At 38.4% G+C, this 23,926-nt stretch overlaps 1 protein-coding gene across 1 annotated transcript in view; it reads left to right on the top strand.

Moving 5' to 3' along the window:
- Positions 1-23,926, top strand: part of LOC105478245 (DNA polymerase alpha 1, catalytic subunit) — a 308,053-nt gene that overhangs the window by 21,947 nt on the left and 262,180 nt on the right. The window contains exons 10-20 of the mRNA XM_011735382.2: positions 19-197; positions 5,684-5,796; positions 6,891-7,007; positions 8,546-8,620; positions 10,076-10,214; positions 10,923-11,077; positions 15,473-15,557; positions 16,893-16,954; positions 19,013-19,102; positions 21,236-21,352; positions 22,653-22,828. Coding sequence (XP_011733684.1) covers positions 19-197; positions 5,684-5,796; positions 6,891-7,007; positions 8,546-8,620; positions 10,076-10,214; positions 10,923-11,077; positions 15,473-15,557; positions 16,893-16,954; positions 19,013-19,102; positions 21,236-21,352; positions 22,653-22,828 — 1,308 coding nt within the window. The remainder of the gene's footprint in view (positions 1-18; positions 198-5,683; positions 5,797-6,890; positions 7,008-8,545; positions 8,621-10,075; positions 10,215-10,922; positions 11,078-15,472; positions 15,558-16,892; positions 16,955-19,012; positions 19,103-21,235; positions 21,353-22,652; positions 22,829-23,926) is intronic.

The raw sequence follows: 23,926 nt of genomic DNA, 5'->3' as shown, positions 1-23,926 counted from the left end.
AAAATGTGATTTCTGCAGAGGAAGATTTCTCCCAGATGTCTCTTGTTGGGACATTGATCAAGAAGGTGATAGCAGTTTCTCAGTGCAAGAAGTTCAAGTGGATTCCAGTCAACTCCCATTGGTAAAAGGGGCAGATGAGGAACAAGTATTCCACTTTTATTGGTTGGATGCTTATGAAGATCAGTACAACCAACCAGGTAATCATACATAAGGTTAACTGTATGCCTTTAACTCAGAGTAGGACCTTTCCCTTAAATATTTTATTTTTTGTTTCTTTTTGTGTTGTCTTTTTATTTAATCAATTTATTTCTGTTTTTTTTTTTTTTTTCCTTCGTCCCTTAAATACTTGAGTGGTTGTAATTAGCTCAGGTCAGGCCCTACCCTCACTTAACATGTATTGTAAGAGAGTGACATTCATTCATTGTAAAGTGAATGCGCCACCCTGATGGAGAGGAGCTATGGTGTGAATAATCCTTAAAGATGCTTATTCCAAACATCAGTTACATATGGTTTTGGAATGTGTGTTTGTAGTTCACTATTGATGTATCTGAAGTTACAGGAATGCACTTTAATTTAAAGGGAATCAGTCATTAATTTGTGTGTTTCTTCAGCAAATTTCAATGCCTATTGTGTGCTAGGCACTGAGATGGGATGAATAAGCTGGACAAATTCCCTGCACTATAATGGAGCTTATGTTCTAGGAGGGTGGCAGTGGGTGGGGGCACATTAGCAGTAAATGAGATAAATTGATAAATGATGTAAAGAAAATTAGTTGGGCAATGGCCAGGGGAGGCTGTCTGAGGAAATGACCACTGGACTGAGATTTGAGGTATTTGCAGAGCTGATAAAAGGGCATTTCAGCTTAACGAGCCAGTACTAGCAAGGCCTAGAGGGAGGAAGGAAGAGGCCTGTGTGGTTGTAGCATAGTAATCAAGTGACAAGATTGGTATACAGTGAAGCTGGAGATAAAGACAAAGGCCAGATAATATAGGACTCTGAAAACCTCTAAGGAGTTTGACTCTTCTAAGAGCAATGGGGAGGCATTGGAGGGTTTTAAGTACAGGAGGTGGTAGTCACATAATTGGGCTTACATTTTAACAGGAGCAGTGGTTTGTGTGTACGTGTGCACACACACGTGGAGGGATAGGCTGGTGTGGGGTAATGGGGAAGTGTGGAAGCCCTGGAGATCAGTCAGTCCAGGGCAGGGCTGCTAGTTACTTGGACCCTGGTGGCTGGAGAGGAGAGAAGTAAAGGCATTTGACATGTCTTTTGACACAAACTTGTTAATGGATTGGATGGGGGAGGTGACAGAAAGGAGGAATCAAGGATGATTTTTAGGTCATCCTAATGAGCTAATACTGTGAATTCTTGACTCACAAAAAGCTCGGAGGCTGTTCATTGTGGCTCTTGAGCCCATCTTCATTGTGGGACTGTGCATTGCAAGATCTGTCAGATTAATGTTAAATACAGTAGGCACTCTTAAACAGAGTTGTCTTTATATAGATCCTTTTTTGGATCTGTGGTACATGCAAATAGTGTATTTTTCAAAGCGGTTTCCTGGAGGCTGTATCTAGCGAAAAGAGAGGGAGTACCTAGATGTCAGCAAAGCAAGCGTATGAGTAAATTGAAGGCCACATTTACCTTAGAGATAATCAGGCATTGACTTTAACTGGAAAAATGTTAATGATCTCTGGCAGGGGTGGGGACGGTCAGAAACATTAATATGCTTCTGCTTATCAAATATATATAAACTCTTGAGCCACTTGAGTAGCACACTGCCATGTGTTAGTTTCTTAGGAAAAGATATAATCAATTTTAGAAATGATATTTTAACCTACTTTAGGACAAAATGATTTGATTAGATCCCCTCACCTCTTTGACTACTTTGTTACTCTGTTGGAAGGCTGGCAAGTGTGATTACATGAGACTGAGCAGATGATTTCCCATCCATTGCTGAAACCCAGGGCTGCCCCATTGTACAACCTCAGGGAATACCATTTTCACGTGACCTTCCTGGAGCACAGCAGTGTGACTGGTATTACCTGGAGCTGGACAGCACAGTGGCCTGGCTATCCCAGTATTACTCCCTGTGTTTTGCTGCATCTGCTTAATGCTGTATTTCATTCCCTATCTTGGTTAATGGTCCCATCAAAACTAGAAACCTGGGAGCCATCCTTGATTCCCTGCTCTTCTTCATTTCCCTTTCCAAGTCTGGTTAGTTTTCTCTGCCGAAAATGGACAACTTACCTTCTCTTTCTCCTCATATCTGCTACCCCGATCGCTTCTTGCCCACTGAAACAATTGCACCAGCCTCCTAATTGATCTCCTAGCTATCGTCCTCCACATCATTGCTAGAGGGACTGATCAGAAGGGCAATTCTGACCATGTCATTTCCTCATTAAAAAAAATCCTCGGTGGCTACTGCCTACAACATAAAGTCCAAACTCCTTAGCAAGGCTTCTGATGCCTGCTGTCTATGAATTTTGTTCCCTAGAAATAGTTCTCTGTATATACTTTGCTACTCTTTATACCTGTGTTCCTTTACTCATTATTTTTTGTCTGATTGGAATGCCCTCATTTGACTGATTCTTTAAAATTCAGCCCAGATGTTATCTTCTGGGAGTTTACCTAAACTTCCAGACGGGTCTAGGAGCACTTTCTCCTTGTGACTACATCATAGCCTTTCCCACTGTAGCATTTGTCCTATTATTTTGAAATGATCTGAGTCTGTGTTTTTCTTTGCCACAAAGCCTGTAAGCTCCTGGAGGGCTGGGATCTTTTATTTCCAGCATCCAGCAACAATGCCTTGCACATAGTAGGTGTTTAATAAATAGTTGTTGAAATAAACTGCACAGTGACTGACAGTCCTGTAGATGCAGGTGAAAAATTTCAGAGACTAATGTTGTATTTGCTACTATTACTGAGTTTGCATCTTAAAGCTTTGTAGCTTTGTGGGGTATGAGAATGCATAACACAAAAGTGAATGGTTCCCCCCTCCCCTACAACCCCATGAAGTAAATACACCCATAAAGCTTCATATTGCCAGCGTCAATTGCCACGGATTAGAACCTTAAGAAGCAACAACCTTCTTCCTTATGTGAAAATGAGTTGGTTATTTCTACATTTTGTTTACTAGTTGATACTCTTAGTAAACAGTATTGTTTTGTAGGGTAAGGATCTTGAGCTGCATTGTCCACTGTGGTAACCACCAACCACCTGTAGCTCTTTAAATTTAAATAAATTAAAATGCAATACAAATTAACATTTATTTTCTTGGTCACTAGCCACATTTCAGGTGCTCAATAGCAACTGTGGCTAATAGCTACCATATTGGATGGCTCAGAAACAACAATTCCATCATCACAGAAATTTATTTCAACTAGTGCTGGTCTGTAGTGACAAGTGTTAGAAGATTGAAGCATTGAAGCACAGCTATATTTGCAAAACAACCAGTTTATGATATATGGTGGTGTTGAGTTCCTGGTACTGAACATAGTCATGGATGGGCTTTTTCAACCAATATTGGAAAATATTTTGCAATTGAAAGAGATACTAATTTGTTATTGATCTGTCATGCAAATGCTAAGGCAGAATGAAATTTCTGGTGCTGGAGAAGGCCTCAGAGATCAGCTAGTCTAGTTATGCACTTAAGAAACTGAGGCTCCAAAAAATATAATAGCTCTTTAGTGGTAGAAACTTGGGCTTCTCACCCTCAGTCCACTCTGCTGTTCTGGTTCCCTGGTACTTCTCAAGTTGTGTTCTCTCCTATGGCACATCTTTCTCTGTTATTGATGCCAATGGGTTAAATTAGATAGCTTAAAAAAACTCCTTTAATCTTAGAGGGTTGAACACTTTCATTGTGATAGCAGGTAATGATCACTGAGCTTTGGTGAAATCAATGCTGCTAATAAAAATGAAGCACTCCAAAATACCCTGTTATTGTTTCTCACTTTCTAACAGATTCTAAGTCAGTCAGTTGTTGCTGAATGCTCCATAATTATGAAAAGAATCTTACTCTTTGCATATGGGAAGATATCCTGTCTTCATTATGACTTTTTCAAGGTTGAATAATCCTGACTGCACCTGGTTTCAGCTAGTAACTTTAGGGGGAATGTAATCTTTGTTTACCATGATCTTTTTTGTGGCAAATGAGGCATAAACAGTGTCAAATGTGTTGCATGAAGTGTGATATTAGTTTGACTGTAAAATGAGCTATTTGAATCTTTGAATCCAATATTAGGGTCTTTATTTTTCTTTGCATGGCATTTTGTTTTTCCATCTTTAACTGTTGTGAGGATGACTTTTAATTTTCTGAGTTACTGTGATATTTTTTCTTTTTTAATGTTCCCATAGTCCTTCCTTCCCTCTCCCTCCCCATCTACCCTCCCTGTTACCCCCCTAAGCTGAAAGTCTCAGAACTCTTGTAGGAATTTTAATCATTATGGGTGCAGCACACCAACATGGCACATGTATACATATGTAACAAACCTGTGCGTTGTGCACATGTACCCTAGACCTTAAAGTATAATTAAAAAAAAGAATTTTAATCATCTACAGAAATGAAAATTCTTAGATCGTCTTATTTCTACCAGGATGTGTGACCAAAGGAGTCACTGATGAGTAGTCTTTGAAACTGGGGTAATTGGCCTTTGCATGTGCCAGAATTTTCTTAGTGTCTCAGATAAATGGCTGTGTTGAGTGGCTTTGTTGATTACTGCTGTCTAATTATTCATGGAGCCCAGGATTTTGCACAGTGACCATCTCCTGGGTTGACTAACAAATGTTTGCAGTCTGTTCTTAGTGGCCAATTTTCATAAACAGTGATTTGATGTCTTAAAAGGTATGGTTTTACTTTATGGTATTCATTCCTTAGGGATCTCAAAAGGAGAGCATCTACTGATTTGGTTACTAAACCATTTGTTAAACTGAAATAGAATAGAAAGGAACATTCTAAACACTACCTAGTTAGACATCCTAAGTAGCTGTGAGGTAGAAAAGGTGAAATAGTAGTCCCTATTGTGAGATATTTATTATTATATGGAATAAGAAATATGAGATAAATTATGTTTTTCCTAAACACAGTTTTACATATAGAAAAACACTGATGCACTAGTTATCCTGATACATCAATATTGGTTTTCATAGGTAAATACAAGTGCTAAAACATTTTAAGTATATTCTCAGATCTGTAAGTTCCCACAAGAGGCTTAATTATGAGATTTGTTGAAAAATCCTTGTGTTTGTTTCTCTTTTTTTTTTTTTTTTTGAGACAGGGTTTTGCTGTGTTGACCAGGCTGGTCTCAAACTCCTGAGCTCAAGTGATCCGCCCACCTTGGCCTTCCAAAGTGCTGGGATTACAGGCATGAGCCACCATGCTCGGCCTGTTTTCTTTCTCTTAATCTGTATAATCCTGATTGTGGGGAAGGTGTTTATGCCAAGTTAGAGAATCATTCTGTCCCCTGTCCTCCCAGTGGTCATACATTGTACCATTGTGTTAGTGTAGTATGGCATCAGTACTGAGTAAAGAACTGGTCTTGGGGAGTGGGGAAATGGATATATTTGCTGTCAAAATGAGTTACCATGAAGGTATAAATGTGTGGACACATTCAGTGAGCCTCTATATTGCTCCTTTAATTAGGTGAAATTGAAATGTTTCTTTTCTCGTGATTTTCACTTATTTCAGGTGTGGTATTTCTGTTTGGCAAAGTTTGGATTGAATCAGCTGAGACCCATGTGAGTTGTTGTGTCATGGTGAAAAATATCGAGCGAACGCTTTACTTCCTTCCCCGTGAAATGGTAAACATTAGTGATTAGCTTTTAGTTCTTAATAGTTGAATCTGCCACACATTCTGTGTTTTGCAACCAGCTCTCTATCTTTCAATAGGGCTACAAATTCTCTACAATCCTGATGCTTCTTTCTTGCTGCTCGCCGAGTGACCACTGATGGTCAGCAATTCTATTAGAGGTTGGGAAAAGTAGAAAAATTAAAGTAGAACTCAGTTTTTCAACTTGTTAGAGTATAAAAGCTTCTGAGTTTTAGTATATAATGCTTTCTTTCCCTCACTCCTCATTTCCATGATAATCAGGGTTGGAACTATAAGGTTCTAAAATGTGACATGGCATTTGGCCCAGTTTTCATGGTTTTGCTGCATAGACAGCAGTGATATTCCCGCCATTGCCATTTATTAACAAGTTCAATTCTATTTGCTTCTCCTTTTTGTTTTGTTTTGTTTTTTTTTTTTGTGTGTTTTTTTTGAGATGGAGCCTAGTCCTGTCACCCAGGCTGGAGTGCAATGGCATAATCTCAGCTCACTGCAACCTCTGCCTTCTGGGTTCAAATAGTTTTTCTGCCTCAGCCTCCCGAGTAGCTGGGATTACAGGTGCCCGCCACCACGCTGAGCTAATTTTTGTATTTTTAGTAGAGACAGGGTTTCACCATGTTGGTCAGGCTGGTCTCAAACTCCTGACCTCAAGTGACCCACCTGCCTCAGCCTCCCAAAGTGCTGGGATTACAGACGTGAGCCACCATGCTCGGTCTGCTTCTCCTTTTTTATTGGGACTTAACATCCCCATTTCCCTGTCCGCCCCTCCCCATGTCAGTTGAACTGTGGAGTCTCTTGGTCAGGATTTACAATACTTATTCTTCCATTTTGTAGACTTGATCATCTTTATTGCTGATTTGTTTTTATTATCCCATTGGGAGGAATTGGGCATTTGGTTTAATACATTTTTTGGGTCTGTTTGTATCTTTGAACTTGTCTGTAAGACTGCTATTAAATGTTTAAGTGGGTGAGGATGAAAATTGATATAGATGTGGGTTTTTGGTGGTTGAGAAGATCATTTATGTATAGATGCTTTTTTCCCCTCTGTCCCCCTCTCTGGGATAACAGAAAATTGATCTAAATACGGGGAAAGAAACAGGAACTCCAGTTTCAATGAAGGATGTTTATGAGGAATTTGATGAGAAAATAGCAACAAAATATAAAATTATGAAGTTCAAGTCTAAGGTTTGTATTTGGGGATGTTTTTTTCCAACTCTGTTTGTTGTTTATTTTCTGATATAGCAAATAGTTATTGTATATTTTCTTTGTGTAAAATGCCTTCTGTGTGGCTATAATTTATTGAATGGAAATTTCATAGGTATGAATGTAAAAACAGTATATTAGATTTGCAAAAATATTTTTTCTTTCTCTTTAAACTGCTTATAAAATAATGTTTATTAGTTTGAATAGAAAGATAATCCATAGCAAATTAATTGCCTCTGGTGCTTGTAACATGTCTTGTGCTCTCATTCCCAAGTGGAGAAGAAACTGCTATGATCTCGTTTGTATTAGTTGTTGCCAAGATGTTTTGGTTAGAAAGTTAAGTAAGGTTTTATTTTTAAAAATCAGGGACTGTGATACAGTCTGATAGAATGAAAATCTCTGGTTCATTTGCTAGTTATGATAAATTGTCCTGATTTTAGTGAGATATTGATGCCTTTGGCCATAATTGTGGGGGCTATAGCCTGCTGAAAATACTGGCTATTAATAATGATCACAGGGAGGATTGAGTTACTGAAGATAAAGCTAACAGTATTAACTATTTGAGTTTTGAATTGTGGCTGATGGGTCAAGTCTTTATAATTCTAGAAGCAATTGTGATATACTGGTGAAGAGCATAGGTGCTGAGGCCAGACTGCTTGTGCTTTAAGTCCTAGCCCTACTGTTTAATAGCGTGTAACTTGGACAAGTGCCAAATGACTTTTTTTTTTTTTTTTTTTTTTTTTTTGATGGAGTCTTGCTCTGTTGCCCAGGCTGGAGTGCAGTGGTGCGATCTTGGCTCACTGCAACCTCCACCTCCCTGGTTTAAGCAATTCTCCTGCCTCAGCCTCCTGAGTAGCTGGGATTACAGGCACATGCCACAGTGCTCGGCTAATTTTTTTTTGTATTTTTAGTAAAGATGGGGTTTCACCATGTTGGCCAGGCTGGTCTTGAATTCCTGACCTCAAGTGATCCGCCCGCCTCAGCCTCCCAAAGTGCTGGGATTACAGGCGTGAACCACCGCGCCCAGCTGAATGACTTCTTTGTGCCTGTTTCTTCATCTGAGAAATAGGGCCCTATTTCAACAGTTCCCGAAAGGGTTAAATTCATTAATTCATATTAGATGATTACAACAGTCCTTGCCAGATAGCCAACACTCAGTAAATATAAACTATAATTATAATGCTAATTATTATTCTAGCAAGATGGAGTTGCTTAATATCAAATAGTAGCAAATCATTTAATGCATTAACATTGTAAAAAATTTTAATCTTTTATTGCCCCTCTTGAATGCAAATATTTCTGAGTTCTGTAGTGTCCAAGATGAGTCCTTTTAGCATTTTGACACTCGTTGTTTTAGTTCCAATTGAAAGAGGAAAGGGTACCTTTTTGGCTTTATTTACCTTGGTGTTCCATAAGAATTCTTGATGATTAAATACAAGAGCATGTATTGTATGTGTAATACTGGTTAGTTTGTGAAAAGTTTTTGTCTTAAGGATTTTTTAAAATATCTACTTACCCAGCCAGTGGAAAAGAACTATGCTTTTGAGATACCTGATGTTCCAGAAAAATCTGAGTACTTGGAAGTTAAATACTCGGTAAGTCAAACAAAGAAAATTACTGGGTTTTGCTTGAGAATGACGTTTTTCTGTTTTTGAACTTTCAACTGACTTTAAATTACAAGTATTGGTAAGGCTTCTCAAGCTCACAGTTCATTGAGGTGGATTTATAGTAATGAATAATTGAAATGGATAAAATTAAGTATATAGACTACAGGTTACACTGCCTTTCTCTGCTTTCGAGTATGCATCTTTAAATAAATAAGTTGAAACAGCACGAGTGTTTGTCAAGTGGAAAGAATGCCACACGATGGAGTTGGACATCATTAGTCTGTTGAAGTGTCCCTTATGAGCAGTGGAAAGGTGAGAGAGGAGTGTCAGTAGCATTGCTATAGTGCTGCTCTTGGTCCTGTGACAGGCAAGGTCATTGCTATGGGATGTTAATTAACTGGACCTTAACCTCTTTTTTTTTTTTTTTTTTTTTTTCAGACGGAGTCTTGCTCTGTCGCCCGGGCTGGAGTGCAGTGGCCGGATCTCAGCTCACTGCAAGCTCCGCCTCCCGGGTTTACGCCATTCTCCTGCCTCAGCCTCCCGAGTAGCTGGGACTACAGGCGCCCGCCACCTCACCCAGCTAGTTTTTTGTATTTTTTAGTAGGGACGGGGTTTCACCATGTTAGCCAGGATAGTTTCAATCTCCTGACCTCGTGATCCGCCCGTCTCGGCCTCCCAAAGTGCTGGGATTACAGGCTTGAGCCGCCGCGCCCGGCCCCTAACCTCTTTTTACCTGTGTGCTAGTGTTTTGTTCCCACAACGTTGGAAAAGAAAAACTTTTTTTTTTTTTTTGAGACGGAATCTCACTCTGTCACCCAGGCTGGAGTGCAGTGGCACGATCTCGGCTCACTGCAAGCTCTGCCTCCCGGGTTCACACCATTCTCCTGTCTCAGCCTCCCGAGTAGCTGGGACTACAGGCACCTGCCACCACGCCCGGCCAATTTTTTGTATTTTTGGTAGAGACGGGGTTTCACTGTGTTAGCCAGGATGGTCTCGATCTCCTGACCTCGTGATCCGCCTACCTCTGCCTCCGAGAGAAGAAAAACTTAAGAACTATTTCTGACAGTGGTGATGAAAAGTATTTTCAATAAGTTCCACTCTATTGCTTTCATTCTTCTAATGGAGTGGTACTTACTTGGCTATTCTTTATCAGTAAGGCATGTACAGCTCTGGACAGAAATTCTCTTTTGGGGGAGCTTCTTGGCCTATTTTTCTTCTAATGGGTGTCATCAAGATGCATTATTTTGTCATTGTGAATTGGTTTTGTTTCCTACTGTGAATTGTTTTGGATTTCATTTGTGGCAAATTACGTTTCATATGTATCAAAGGGGTTTCTTCTGTGCTTCATAGAGAGGCTTTTGTTTATTTCAAATATAGACTTTGGAAAATGCAAAGTAATAGTTTTAAACAAAAAGATTTTTTTTTTTTTTTTGCCTTTTTCAGGCTGAAATACCACAGCTTCCTCAAGATTTGAAAGGAGAAACTTTTTCTCATGTATTTGGGACCAACACATCTAGCCTGGAACTGTTCTTGATGAACAGAAAGATCAAAGGACCTTGTTGGCTTGAAGTAAAAAGTCCACGTAAGGAAAAAAATATGCTCAGAATGCTGAATAGATTGCTGATAGATGTGGTTTTTAAAAGGGAAGTTAGGAAATTGATCTATTTATTTTAATGTGTCTACTTCCTTTTCTGTTTGTTTCTTCAGTTTTCCTTGAGTGAGTATAGGGAGTACATTTGGAATCACCTTATCTCTGTAATGCCTGGCAGTTTAGTCTGAGGGAGGCCTTAGTTTGGGGTGCATCCCTCATTATGCTGTTATTCATATGTACTTCTGACCTGTCTGATGTGGCCCAGCTGTTCTGCATAGTGAACTGCTGACCTTTGAAGGAGGAGAATCGCTATTCAATATAGATAGTGCATGTTTGGCCTGTTACCTGATGTTTTTCAGTAATTGCTTCTATGATAGTCTGCTTTGTCTTAAAAATGTTTCATGATTCCTCCAAGGCAGTGTTTCAGTTTTTTTAAAACCTATTTTGGGTCCTGGATTCTTTGGAGAATCTGATGAAAGCTATAGACCTCTTTCCCAGGAAAATGAACATATGTACACACACGTGAGGATTTGCATACAACCCAGTAATGTGGCTTATTTTTAGTTAGATGTTATAATATGTCATTCTTATTAGAAGGCAGAGTTGAAGAATATGCCAGTTAATGACAGATGTCTTAATTATAGTAGTTTTTCTTTTTCAGTAAATAGCTATTGATCTGTTGTATCTATTCTTTTTCAGAGCTCTTGAATCAGCCAATCAGTTGGTGTAAAGTTGAGGCAATGGCTTTGAAACCAGACCTGGTGAATGTAATTAAGGATGTCAGTCCTCCACCGCTTGTCGTGATGGCTTTCAGCATGAAGACAATGCAGAATGCAAAGAACCATCAAAATGAGGTTTAAAAAATAGGACAGATTTTGTACCCATGCCTTAGATGCGATACTTGCCTGAACTTGCACAGCTTTGCTTTAAGAGAAAGTTGTTCTTTTTGGAGGGGAAAGAATACTAATTCACTACTAAACTCTTATTATAGAGAATGAATTGAATTTGTCTAGTGTTGGAGTTCTTTCTTAAAGACTTAGATTGCTGAACTTATTTTTGTCTATTAAATTTTTTACTTAGGAGAACTTCAAATGGACACAGACAGAATAATAAAATGAACTCCCCATAACAATCACTCATATTCAGCAGTTAGCAAGATTTTGTCACACTTGTTTATTTCTCTCCTTTTTTTGTCTTCTTGAAGTATTTTAAAGCTAGTCTCAGACATTGTGTCATTTTCCCTGTGAACTTTGGTATGCTTCTCTCAAAATGTGGTATTTCTTATATAATACCCTTAGCACACCTAATAACATTAACAGTGACTCCTTGGTATAATCTAAAATACTCAGTCCATACTTAGATGACTCCGTCTCTCAAGATGCCTTTTAACACTCGATTTGTTTGAATCAGGATTCACACAAGATTCACAGATGGTGTTTAATCTCTGTGCCTCTTGAATTTCTTTTAAATAGGAAGAACTCACTCCCACTCTCCAGTTTTTTTAATAACATTGAAAAATTAAAGAATCATTGTTGGTTGTCTCGTAGAATATCCCATTTTCTCTATTTATTTGCTTTGTTGTGGTGTCATTGCACTTTTCCTCTATACCAGAGGTTGGCAGGCAATGAATTGTCTGTAAGCCAAATCCAGCCTGCTACCTATTTGTGTAAGTCAAGTTTCATTGGAAGACACCATGTCTACAGCTGCTTTTGCACTATGACAGCAGAGTTGAGTAGTAACGCTGACCATATGGCCTGCAAAGCCTAAAATATTTACTGTCTGGCTCTTGAAAGAAAAAGTGTGCCGATCCAGCCTTATCCTTCATATTTCCACACACTATAAATGAGCTCTAAAGGATCAAATTAGATTCAGGTTCAACTTTTTTAGCCAAAATGCTTTATAGGTGATGCAGTATACTTCATATTACATCATATCAGAAGACACAATGTCTGGTTAAGCTGCTATTAGTTGACAAAGGCTGGGATCAATGGAAAAAAATAACCTGCTATTAGCGAGTCTGTGTCTGATTAGCGGCTGAATGAATGAGAACTATTGTAGTTCTCCATCAGCTTTTCATCTAAGGTTTTTTAACCTTGACACTACATGTATTTTGGGCCGGATAATTCTTTTGTGGAGTACTGTGCTGGGTATTGTAGGATGTTTGACAGTGTCCCTGGTCTTTACCTTCTAGATGCCAGTAGCATCCCTCCCCTCTAGTTGTGACAACCAAAAAATGCCTACAAACACATCAGATGTCCCAACGCCAGGGGATGTGTATGTGTATATAAAATTACCCCTAGTTGAGAACCACTGAGCTAATGGCTTCATTTATTAGTCATTTTTGCTTGAATTAGTTATTTCATTAGGAGGTGTAAAATGGTGGTTTTTTATAATTCTGTCTATGGCTTTTAAGTTTTTCTATAAAATTAAATTTTTCTCTTTAGCCAGTATTATTTGGTTATGCCATAATGGTTTATTCAGGAAAGACAGGATAAATGCTTACTTCTTTCTCTTTTATTGCCAGTTGTCCTAGTAGGAGGTTGGGACCTATATTACATGCAGTCGTGACTGATGCTTTATTTATTTATTTTTGTTGTTATGTTTTAACTTCCTAAGCCCTTTTTGACATTGATAGGGATCTTTTTTAACAGCATTTTGTCAGTATTTTCACTGATTTTTTTTTTTTAGTTTGTGATTTGATTTTTTTTTTTTTTTTTTGAGACAGAGTCTCACTCTGTTGTCCAGGCTGGAGCGCAGTGACGTAGTCTCGGCTTACTGTGGCCTCTGCCTCCCACGTTCAAGTGATTCTCCTGCCTCAGCCTCCCGAGTAGCTGGGATTACAGGTGTGGGCCACTATACCCGGTTAATTTTTAGTAGAGATGGAGTTTCACCTTGTTGCCTAGGCTGGTCTTGAACCCCTGAACTCACGTGATCTGCCCACCCCGGCCTCCCAAAGTGCTGGGATTACAGGTGTGAGCCACTGCACCTGACGTGATCTTTTAATAATAGTTAATATGTTAGATGGCCATAGTTAAGTGTTTGGGAGAAGTTTAATTAGTAGTTAGTTAAAATTTTAAAAAAGTATCCACCTCTAGTGTCCAGATTGAGGTTTCCAGTTTCCATTTTCTTTTTTTTTTTTTTCTGAGACGGAGTCTTGCTGTCTTCCTAGGCTGGAGTGGAGTGCAGTGATGTGATCTCCACTCACTGCAACCTCTGTCTCCTGGGTTCAAGTGATTCTCCTGCCTCAGCCTCCCGAGTAGCTGGAATTACAGGCATACACCACCACCATGCCCAGCTAATTTTTGTATTTTTAGTAGAGACGGAGTTTCACCATGTTGGCCAGACTGGTCTCAAACTCCTGACCTTAAGTGATCCACCCACCTTGGCCTCCCAAAGTGCTGGGATTACAGGCGTGAGCCACCGTGCCCGGCCCCATTTTCTAATGAAAGGAAATTGGGTTCTCTGGAGTAGTGGCTGATTCAGGGAAGGAAATGTCCAGGATGTCTGGAACATCTTATACCAGAAAGCAAGGACAGTATTAAAATCTACTGAAGATATGTCAAAAGGACTCAGGAATCAACTTGAAGAGTCTTCTACTGAACAAAGATGGGACAATGTGAGGGTAAGAATAAGTTTAACAGATCGCAACACATCAGATCCATGAGTTCATAATGATATTGTCTGCAATGACACCACATTGATCACTTCTGAAGGAAGCTAGGGAACCAACTCATTTTGAAAACTGATAAAGGGATTGAATGAATAAGTTTTTTGACTTTTCTGAATGCATACTATACCTCAGCAACCAAATAATTGATGAGGGGAAGTTTCTCTTCATAGAAGGTTTCAGCTAATAAATGAAAGATAAATGGAATAGTACCACTTTGTAATTGCCGGTGAAATAATGGATCTAGGAAGTGATCACCAGTGGGTACTTATGTCTCTAAGGTAGAGATGAGCAGACATTATGTGCCTGTGCCTTTTGATAGAAGTAATCAGCACCTCTGAAGTATTCTTGCTCCAAAATTGAACCTGATTTTGATCAAGCTTTTAGACCTAACTATGAATTTATAGGCAGTGTGGAGACAGAAAAACAAGTTAAATGATGCTGTTGGGACACAAGCAGTGGAATCCATTCTATGGGGCACTCTCTAGGACAAACAGCCTGGTGTCTTTAACAAATAAATTGCAGGGGAATGACAGATGGGATAGGGTTGTATCTGTAGTTTTACATATCAACCATTACAAAGTATGGTCCTTATGTGGTGAATAAAATTGAGATAATTGGAAAATATGAAAATTTAAATTCTGCCTGGATAATTGATGATTTTAAGAAATTACTATTCTTGTAATTGTATTAGGTGAAATAATTGTATTGTGATTATATTTTTCAAACTTCTTATCTTTCAGAGTGGTGGTGGTTGTCAACTGGGTGAGATTTTGCCTCTAAGGGGACATTTGACAATGTCTGGAGACATTTTTGGTTATCACAATTCAGGGCGTCTGGGGATGGTAATACTGGCAACTAGTAGGGAGATGCTGGGGATGCTGCTGACATCATACAGTGTACAGGACAGCCCCCACAACAAAGAGTTATTTGGCCCAAGATGTCAATAGCTCCACGATTGAGAAACCAGTTTTAGAGATTGATGCTGAAATCTTCCCAGATAAAATGATGGGTTTGGGTTTTGCTTCAAAATAATCTAGAGAAAGGAAGGAAGTGGGTAGGGTTATAGATGAGTTGATAATTGAAACTGGATGATGGCTATATAGGAGTTATTTTATTATTTTGTCTTTTTTAATGTGTTTACATATTTTCATAATAAAAAGTTTAAAGTATTTATTATCTTTTGAGACAGAGTCTCACTCTGTCACCCAGGCTGGAGTGCAGTGGCACGATCTCAGTTCACTGCAACCTCTGCCTCTTGGGTTCAAGTGATTCTCCTGCCTCAGTCTCCTGAGTAGCTGGGATTACGGGTGCACGCCACCATGCCCAGCTAAGTTTTGTATTTTTAGTAGAGACGGAGTTTTACCATGTTGGCCAGGCTGGTCTCGAACTCCTGACCTCAAGTGGTCCACCTGCATTAGCCTCTCAGAGTGCTGGAATTACGGGGATGAGCCACCACGCCTGGCCAAAGTTTTCGTATGTATTTAAATGTGTATCTTTAAATATTCTTGGTGATTTTGGTGAGAATGCAGAATATATAGTAGCAGTCTGGTAAGTGGGTTTTTTCCTCCTTTCTTTGCAGATTATTGCTGTGGCAGCTTTGGTCCATCACAGTTTTGCATTGGATAAAGCAGCCCCAAAGCCTCCCTTTCAGTCACACTTCTGTGGTATGTATTTTTTTAAAGCTGGTTTACTAACAGCTTGATTTGAATTTCCTTATTTTTTTTTTCCCAGCGATTGCATCAGTAACTTGTTTTTCAAAAATTGTTTTCAAGAATAGTGCATATTGTTAAAGAGCATTTTGTTTTGTTTTTTGTTTTTGCCGTGGAAACTAAGTTTTATTGGGTTGGTTGCCTCCTATTCAGCTGGTTCATTTTTTTTTCTAGGAGCAGAAGTCTGGAGTCTATTTGATATCTTTTTTTTTTGTTTGTTTCAATGGTTGCTCTACTGAGGTTGAGTAGTTTTTTCCTGGGTCAAAATTAGGCTTTAACTATTTTCTGATGTCATTCTAATAGCCTATCATAGAAACTTGATCGAAGTTTTCTGTGTGATGAGGCAAGATGTCAAGGAACAAATATTTACCTATTTGGGAGGAGTTATAGTAACATCAATTGGAGTTGAGTTGTGCCATGCATAAAATTCAATGGATGAAACAATTCCATGAAGGTCTGCATGTGTGTTTTATGAGTCAGTCCTCAAGGAGGAGACTATATTCCATGATATATTCCATGTTGAGAGCTTGGCCAGTTACCTAAGCATTTTGCTGTTTTTTAAAAAAGGGATCAATGCCATTGACCTATTTTATTTCCTGGGATCTTTTTCAGCCCAGAAGCAGAGATTAACTTGGCTAGCCTCTTGTCTGGTTTTCTTGGGTATTAGGAAAGTAGGACTAAAACATGCAGAGAAGGGAGTGTGAGGTATGATTGTTGTGAAATTTTACCCCTTAAGTGGGTGGAACACATGGAACAAAATGATGAGAATAGCCTGGAAAATATGTAGAAGAGAGCAATCATGAGCTCATTTCTTTCTTTTTTCATGAGCTCATTTCAACATGCATTTATTCACTTCCTCTATGTACGTCACTATGTGAACAGCTGTTGTGTATGGTAAGGAACTTATAGTGTGTAATGGGGGAAGCTTTGGTCAGTTTTACCTTTTGAGAAGGTTGAACTGAGTTTCTCCACTGTATGCTGCTTGGGGCATTGGTGGTGGTGGGATTTCCTTTGAGGAAGACTGCTAAAATCTTCCATTCTGACTTCAATGGATAGGTAGCAAATGTTTCATCAAAGCAGTTTTAACAACTGCAGGGACTTGGGGTTCTGTGCTTGACTATTCTTTTGAGGTCATCAGTATGACCAGTCGAAGTATTTGATGATCCTCCTAATTCTTTAGGGATGGGGGGAATATATTTAAGACAGTTTCGTTTGGAAACATGTACTGTGTGATTACCTGAAATTAGACTAAGATGGGTGTTGGAATCTTTTTTGTTTTCCTTTTTACAGTTGTGTCTAAACCAAAGGACTGTATTTTTCCATATGCTTTCAAAGAAGTCATTGAGAAAAAGGTAAAATGTTCATTATATGAAGCACCTATTTGTTTGGAGAGAGAAAGAAAAGGGGGGTGGTATGGACTAGTAGAAAGAAGCTGTTTTACATTTTGTTAGATTCATTCCTGCCAGATTGGACTATGACATCGACCCATTAAAATGTGTTAGACATATACATCTAGAAGCATTATTTAACAATGTTTAAATGTTTTACTACCTAAAAATAATGGGATTCTGTGCTGTATTGGTGGTTGGATAGGCTCAAACCCCCCTCCAATAGCTTAATTAGACTCTTCTCTAAAATGCATGATCATATGATTACTGTTTTGGGAAGGTGTTGGGTAGAGTCCCTCCCCAGCTTGAGGGAAGCCAAATGAAGTTGGAAATACTGTGGATGTTAAGCCATGTATTGACAAAGTTGACATAGGGCTGGCCAAAATGGATCAGTGATCTCTAAATTCCAGTGTGCCCCATGAAGAAGTTTTCATGGGTTCTTAATAAAATGGGGAGGAGTGGGAAGCAGTATAATGTAGTGAATTTTTCACAAAGGTAAATGTATTCAATCAAAATAATTTTCTTTTATGGATTGTATGTTGTTTCTTTTACGAAGTAATGATACTGATACATTTTTAAGTTTTTTTTTTTTTTTTTTTAATGTCTTCACTTTGCAAAAGTAAGCAACTTCGTCGGGTTCTACTTATTTTATTTAATTGGCTTCAGAAGTCCAGTAGTTGGGAGGTACTGTTAGATTAGGCTATTACTTGTGAAGTGCTGTGAATTACACAACCAAGTAAAATGACCTAGGAAAATTCCATTACAGTCAAACCGACTTTTTTTTTTTTTGAGACAGAGTCCCACTTTGTCGCCCAGGCTGGAGTGCAGTGGCGTGATATTGGCTCACTGCAGCCTCCACTCCCTAGTTCAAGGGATTCTCATGCCTCAGCCTCCTAAGTAGCTGGGATTACAGGCTCGTGCCACCATGCCTGGCTAATTTTTATATTTTTAGTAGACACAGGGTTTCACCGTATTGACCAGGATAGTCTCAAGCTCCTGACCTCAAGTGATTCACCCGCCTCGGCCTCCCAAAATGCTGGAATTACAGGTGTGAGCCACCGTGCCCAGCCAAACTGACATTTTTAAACTGACCTAGTTGTAGAAAACATATAACCATCAACTTCCATTTTTAGAGATTTTTAATGAGTGGATCTTTTGAATACCTGATTTATAATCACTAATCCAAATAGAAGCCTTTTGTGTGAAGATAGGTTTTGTTTATGCTTAAAACACTTATAATTCTTTTTATTTTTATTTTTTGAGACAGAGTTTTGCTCTTGTTGCCCAGGCTGGAGTGCAATGACACAATCTCCGCTCACTGCAACCTCCACCTCCCAGTTTCAAGCAATTCTCTTGCCTCAGCCTCCCAAGTAGCTGGGATTACAGGCATGTGCCATCACGCCCGGCTAATTTTGTATTTTTAGTAGAGACAGGGTTTCACCATGTTGGTCAGGCTGGTCTCGAACTCCTGATCTCAGGTGATCCACCCGTCTCGGTCTCCCAAAGTGCTGGGATTACAGGTGTGAGCCACTGCGCCCAGTCACTTATAATTCTTAAATATGTTTGTTTTTAGTCTAGTTTCTTATTTATCAGTTCTTATCTTACCATTTGGAATTATTTTATACAATCCTTGGAATTTCTTTGCCCAGTAAATACATAAACAGTGAAGTCTACCAGGGATTATGTAGGAAAGTATGTTTTTGATAGGTACTCTGATTCATATGCTCTGAATGTGTCCAGATGCACAAGCATGTCCCTGTGGAGGGACATTTCTGTATTTTATGTTGCTCAATGCTTAAACTTTTGCTTTATTCACATGCTTATTACTAGAATGAGCTCCTCAGAGACTTTGCAATTATTACTATGAAACCTAGAATCAGGAATTTCATTGCTACGTTTAATTTTGAAATGAATGGTGTCTTTTAACCCTAAGAAATCTTACCATAGTTGAACAAGAAGCCAAGGTACAGTACTTGCTGACAGTAAAGAGTCGTCAGTGACTGATGTGTTTTTATCTAACAGAATGTGAAGGTTGAGGTTGCTGCAACAGAAAGAACACTGCTAGGTTTTTTCCTTGCAAAAGTTCACAAAATTGATCCTGATATCATTGTGGTGAGTAGATGTTTGATCATGTTGTGGGGAAGCTCTTCATTTCTTAGTTCTTTTCAGTATGACTTTATTGGTGCTTTCGAGCAGCAAACAATCTTTTCAGAGTGAAATGATTCTGTGGACTGGTGGGAATTGCTGCTAATAGGAGAAAAAAATAACAAGCCCACTGCAAGATAGTTTTTTTTTTCTCTAGTATAAAAGCAACCCATGACTTAGTGTTGAAGTTAAGGATTGTCTGGCTATTTATGCTTAGAGACCAGCACATAAGTAAGTAAATCTGTCCAAACGGAGTTATCGCCAAAATCTTGACTTAGTAGTTATATAGTGGTCACAGGAGTTTATTAATTCCCTTGGTTTGGTGCAAGTCATAAAACTAAGTATTTTAATTTTATGAGTTCAGTGGATCTCTATGACATATTCCTTTGAAAACTCAGGGCTTGGAATTGATTTTTCTCTTGACGATCCAGTGTGTCCCCACTAGACAGCTTGAGCTAATAATTCATTGAGCTATTTTTTGCCCCAGTACCTGAGAGTCGTAAAGCAACATTTTGCTTTATATATCCTCTGGCCTTTCTAGTTTATAGAATATGGAATTCCTTCATTTGTCTTTTTTCTAGGTTAATGGATCAATCATTATTTTTGTTTTTTTTCAGAATGTAGGCTATAAATGCCTATATTTTGGATGTGATATGGGTAATTTGGGTACATTGAAGTCTTACAAAAGTGTTTGCCGTATTCTTCCCTACATTCATTTTTACTCTTGGATACCCTTATTTGGCTACTGTATGGCTAGCATCCTGAGTTCCTGTGGATTGGAAGCGATATCTCTGCACCCACTTCCCTTATGATATTTCAAGACCTATCTTTAAAGTTCCAAAAAGATTCTGTCCACAGTGTTGTACTGTGACATTCTGTCTCAGCACCAGGCCCTCAGTCAGCCTCCAATAACAACAGTGTCTTGGACCCCAAGGAGATGCCATGAAGCCTGGGAAACCTGGTCTGGCTTCCAGTGTTAGAGCCAAGTCTATGCATGAGAAATCTAGATGTAAGATGGAATTCTGACATGAATTTTGGGTCCCTAATTCTAGGTATTATAATTTGTAAGTGAGACCTCCTCCAGGCCTTTGGGTCTTCTAATTTAATAAGCAAAACTGCTGTAAATATCTAGTGGTAAAATACACATAACATAAAATTAACTATGTTGACCATTTTATAGTATACAGTTCAATGGTATTAACTACACTCATAATGTTATGCAACCATCACCACCATCCACCTCTGTAACTCTTTTCATCTTGTAAAACTGAAACACTGTACTCATTAACTTCCCATTCCCTCAGCCCCTGGCAACCACCATTCTACTTTTTGTTTCTGTGATTTTGACTACTCTAAGTAGTGGTATATAGTTTTAATTAAGTTTAATAACAAGCATATTTATTGATGTGAATTATTTTAAATTTGATCTAAGTTTTGATAAACATAGGCAAGTGAATCATGTTCACATGTTGGAAATTATGGAAATGAAATCTAGTTGCATTTTTGAGATAGTTTCTACTCTATATAGTTTCTTCATTTTTAACAAGTTTCTTATTTGAACTATTTAGTGGTATTATATATTTATCTTGTTGTATATCACTTATGAGTCTAAATCAGTAGTGTTTGAACTTAATTTTTAAAAAAGAAGCTAAATGCAGTTCCTGAGCTTTTGAAGAAGTCTTGCATAAACTGTCATACAACACAGGCAGGTTCTATGTTTTTAAGGAAGCAAAATGGAATTATTTGAATTTAGCTTTTACCGATCACATGAAAAGTATGGGACATTAAATTTGCATTTGCCTCCGAGACTGTGAGGCATGAGTTGCAAATTAAAATACATCATATGAGCCTTGCATCAATTAGGATGAAATAAAGTTTATTCCAGCAATCTGCTTAGCAGCCTTATTAATGTCAAGGCTAATGAATGCTGCTGATGAATAAATTCCTGAAGAAGAAAGGACCCCCAATTGGAGGTAAGTGCATGATGTCTTCAATTAGAGACTAGAAAAAGAAAGGGCAAAGAAATTCTGTGCGTATGAAGATAAATCCTCTAATTTGCATTTGTTATAACATTATCAGCTGCCTTCTTTTTCTGACTAGGGTCATAATATTTATGGGTTTGAACTGGAAGTTCTACTGCAGAGAATTAATGTGTGCAAAGCTCCTCACTGGTCCAAGATAGGTCGACTGAAGCGATCCAACATGCCAAAGCTTGGGGTAATAATAATTTTCAAAATCTTATTTATTTATTTATTTTAATGTGGGGTAGCTACCAGGGAACACACTATACTTTTTAAAATAGGAATTGGTTATCTTGTTATAGGAACTTCAGTACATTTTAACTTTGGCACTAAACATCTTTTCCTTTGAATTCAGCATATTATTCGTAAAAGCCTCTGGTAGTTTTTAAAATCATCAGCTAGAATCTAGGAATAGTGAACAAAGACAGCACATACATGTTACCTTCACTTTGTCATTCCTGAAGTGACAGCCCTTAGGGCAAGGTTGCAGGGTTCAGAAATCGTTGAGTGTTATCATTTAGGAAGAAGATGGGAAGAATGAATGGAGGAGAATTGATGTTGGTTGTATAAGAATGCAATATTGCTTGATGATATCTTGTAATTTAAAAAAAGGAAAAAAGAAGGCAATGAACTAGTGCTTTCTGTGTTAGTTACCTCTCATGACAACTCCAGTTTTATTTTATAGACAGTCTCATAGGGGTAACATAACTTGTTCTGGATCATGTAACTAGTAAGGGGGAACAACTGAGATTTGAACCCAGGCCTGGGTGACTTAAAGCCAGTGTGTACTTTTCATTCTACCTGCTTGCTTCATGTATGAAGGTTTTTGCAATTTTTGTGTGAAGCACCTTCTTCTAAACCTGATACTGCTCAGTGCTTGAAATCTTATTTTTCTTAAAGCTTATAAATAAAATGGACATGTTGCCTCATCAGATAAGTTAGGAATCCATACCTTTTTCATAATGTTCTCTAGAGGATTCTGCCACTACAGATCAAAGTTGGGGCCACTGCTCTTGCTTCTTTTCTTACTCATATCTTTAAGGTGGTAGAGTTGTTATTAGCACTTCATCTGAATACTTGCTTAGCTTTTTACCCCCTTCAAGATTTTCTTTATATGACATCTTCTCAGTGAGGTATACCCCATTGCCCTATTTAAGATGCAGTCCCCTCATATTCCTTGTACCCCTCACCCTGCTCTGTTTTCCCATTTTCCATATACTTGTTACCTCCTAAAACTATATAATTTCTTGCTTATGATGTCTGTTTTTTATTATATATTTCAAATGAGGCCAGGAATACTTTCTGTTTTGATCACTGCTGTATCCTGAGTGCCTAGAATAATGTCAGATACATAGTAAATGTTCAAAAATATTTGATTGATAAATGGAAGAATGAGAATTTTATCATAATTTTGGGCCAGCATCAAAATATGTTAGAAAGAAATGTTCTCAGTGTCTGCTCTTTCATGAAATTTGCTTTTTGTTCCCATCTTGTAGGGCCGGAGTGGATTTGGTGAAAGAAATGCTACCTGTGGTCGAATGATCTGTGATGTGGAAATTTCAGCAAAGGAATTGATTCGTTGTAAAAGCTACCATCTGTCTGAACTTGTTCAGCAGATTCTAAAAACTGAAAGGGTTGTAATCCCAACGGAAGATATACGAAATATGTACAGGTACGATCCTAGATTCTTCAGAATTCATCTGTCTTGAAATTAACAACAGCAGGACGCTAGTACTATCCTTAGTCTGGAGGGACATGAGCCAGTGGTGCTGTAGAGGGGAAATTGTTTCCACTATTTTCATAATTTGAACTAGTTTACCTCTTGAATTATTGTAATTGATCAGTTTATCTCCATCTCCCTCGCCTGTGTTAACACTATCTTGATGTTTCCTAACAGTAGTTTGGATTTAGATTTCTACTCTTAATTCATTTATTCAGGAATTAGGGTAGATATTTTAGAAATATAAAAACTGAGCAATCATTAAGTTAGAGGTATTGCTTGCTTATTTCTTCCTCCTACTCCTCTGACCATCTCTCATTCATTCCTGCTAGTTCTTCCTGAGTTCTTCCTTGGACTTCTCTTTTCTGACTTTGCTCCCTCTCTAGGTGATCTCATTGAGTCTTAGGAATTTAAATACCATGTGGATGCCTATGCCTCCCACCTGTGTATCTTCAGGTTAGACCTCCCTAAATTCCAGACTCAGTGTATCTATTTTACCTATTTTACTTGATATCTAATGTGAACTCCCAGCTTGTTCAAAACTGAGCTCTGATCGATCCTAGGTTCTTCCTGTAGTCTTTCCTTACTAAATTAATAAATGTGTTTTTCCATTATCACTGGAAACTTCCAGAGTCTTACTTAGCCCAAAATCTCTGAGGCATCTTTAATTCCTCTCTCTGATATCCCACACTAGATGCATCAGGGTATCCTGTCAGTTCTATATTCTAAATATATCTAAGTCTGACCACTTCTTTTCAACTCCATTGGACCCATCCTGTCTAAGCTGCTATCCTCTTTCCCCTGGATTACTGGGTTAATATGCCTATCTCCTACTTTTGCCCTTTCCCCCTTGTGGTCGATTCTCAATCCAGAACCAGAGTTATCCTGCTAAAATCAAGTCATATGTGATACTCTGCTCAGAATCTTCCAGTGACTCTGTTTCATTCAGAGTAAAAACTAAAGTCCTTATTTTTACTTACAAGGTCCTTTACAATGTGTCTCTATGTTGTTAACTCTGTCATTATCTCCTACTGCTCTTTCCATCATTCT

This window comes from Macaca nemestrina, chromosome X (genome assembly GCF_043159975.1).
Source record: "Macaca nemestrina isolate mMacNem1 chromosome X, mMacNem.hap1, whole genome shotgun sequence".
NCBI classification, from domain to species: domain Eukaryota; kingdom Metazoa; phylum Chordata; class Mammalia; order Primates; family Cercopithecidae; genus Macaca; species Macaca nemestrina.
Note: the sequence above shows the minus strand (reverse complement) of the source record. Positions and strands in the feature narration are given on the sequence as shown.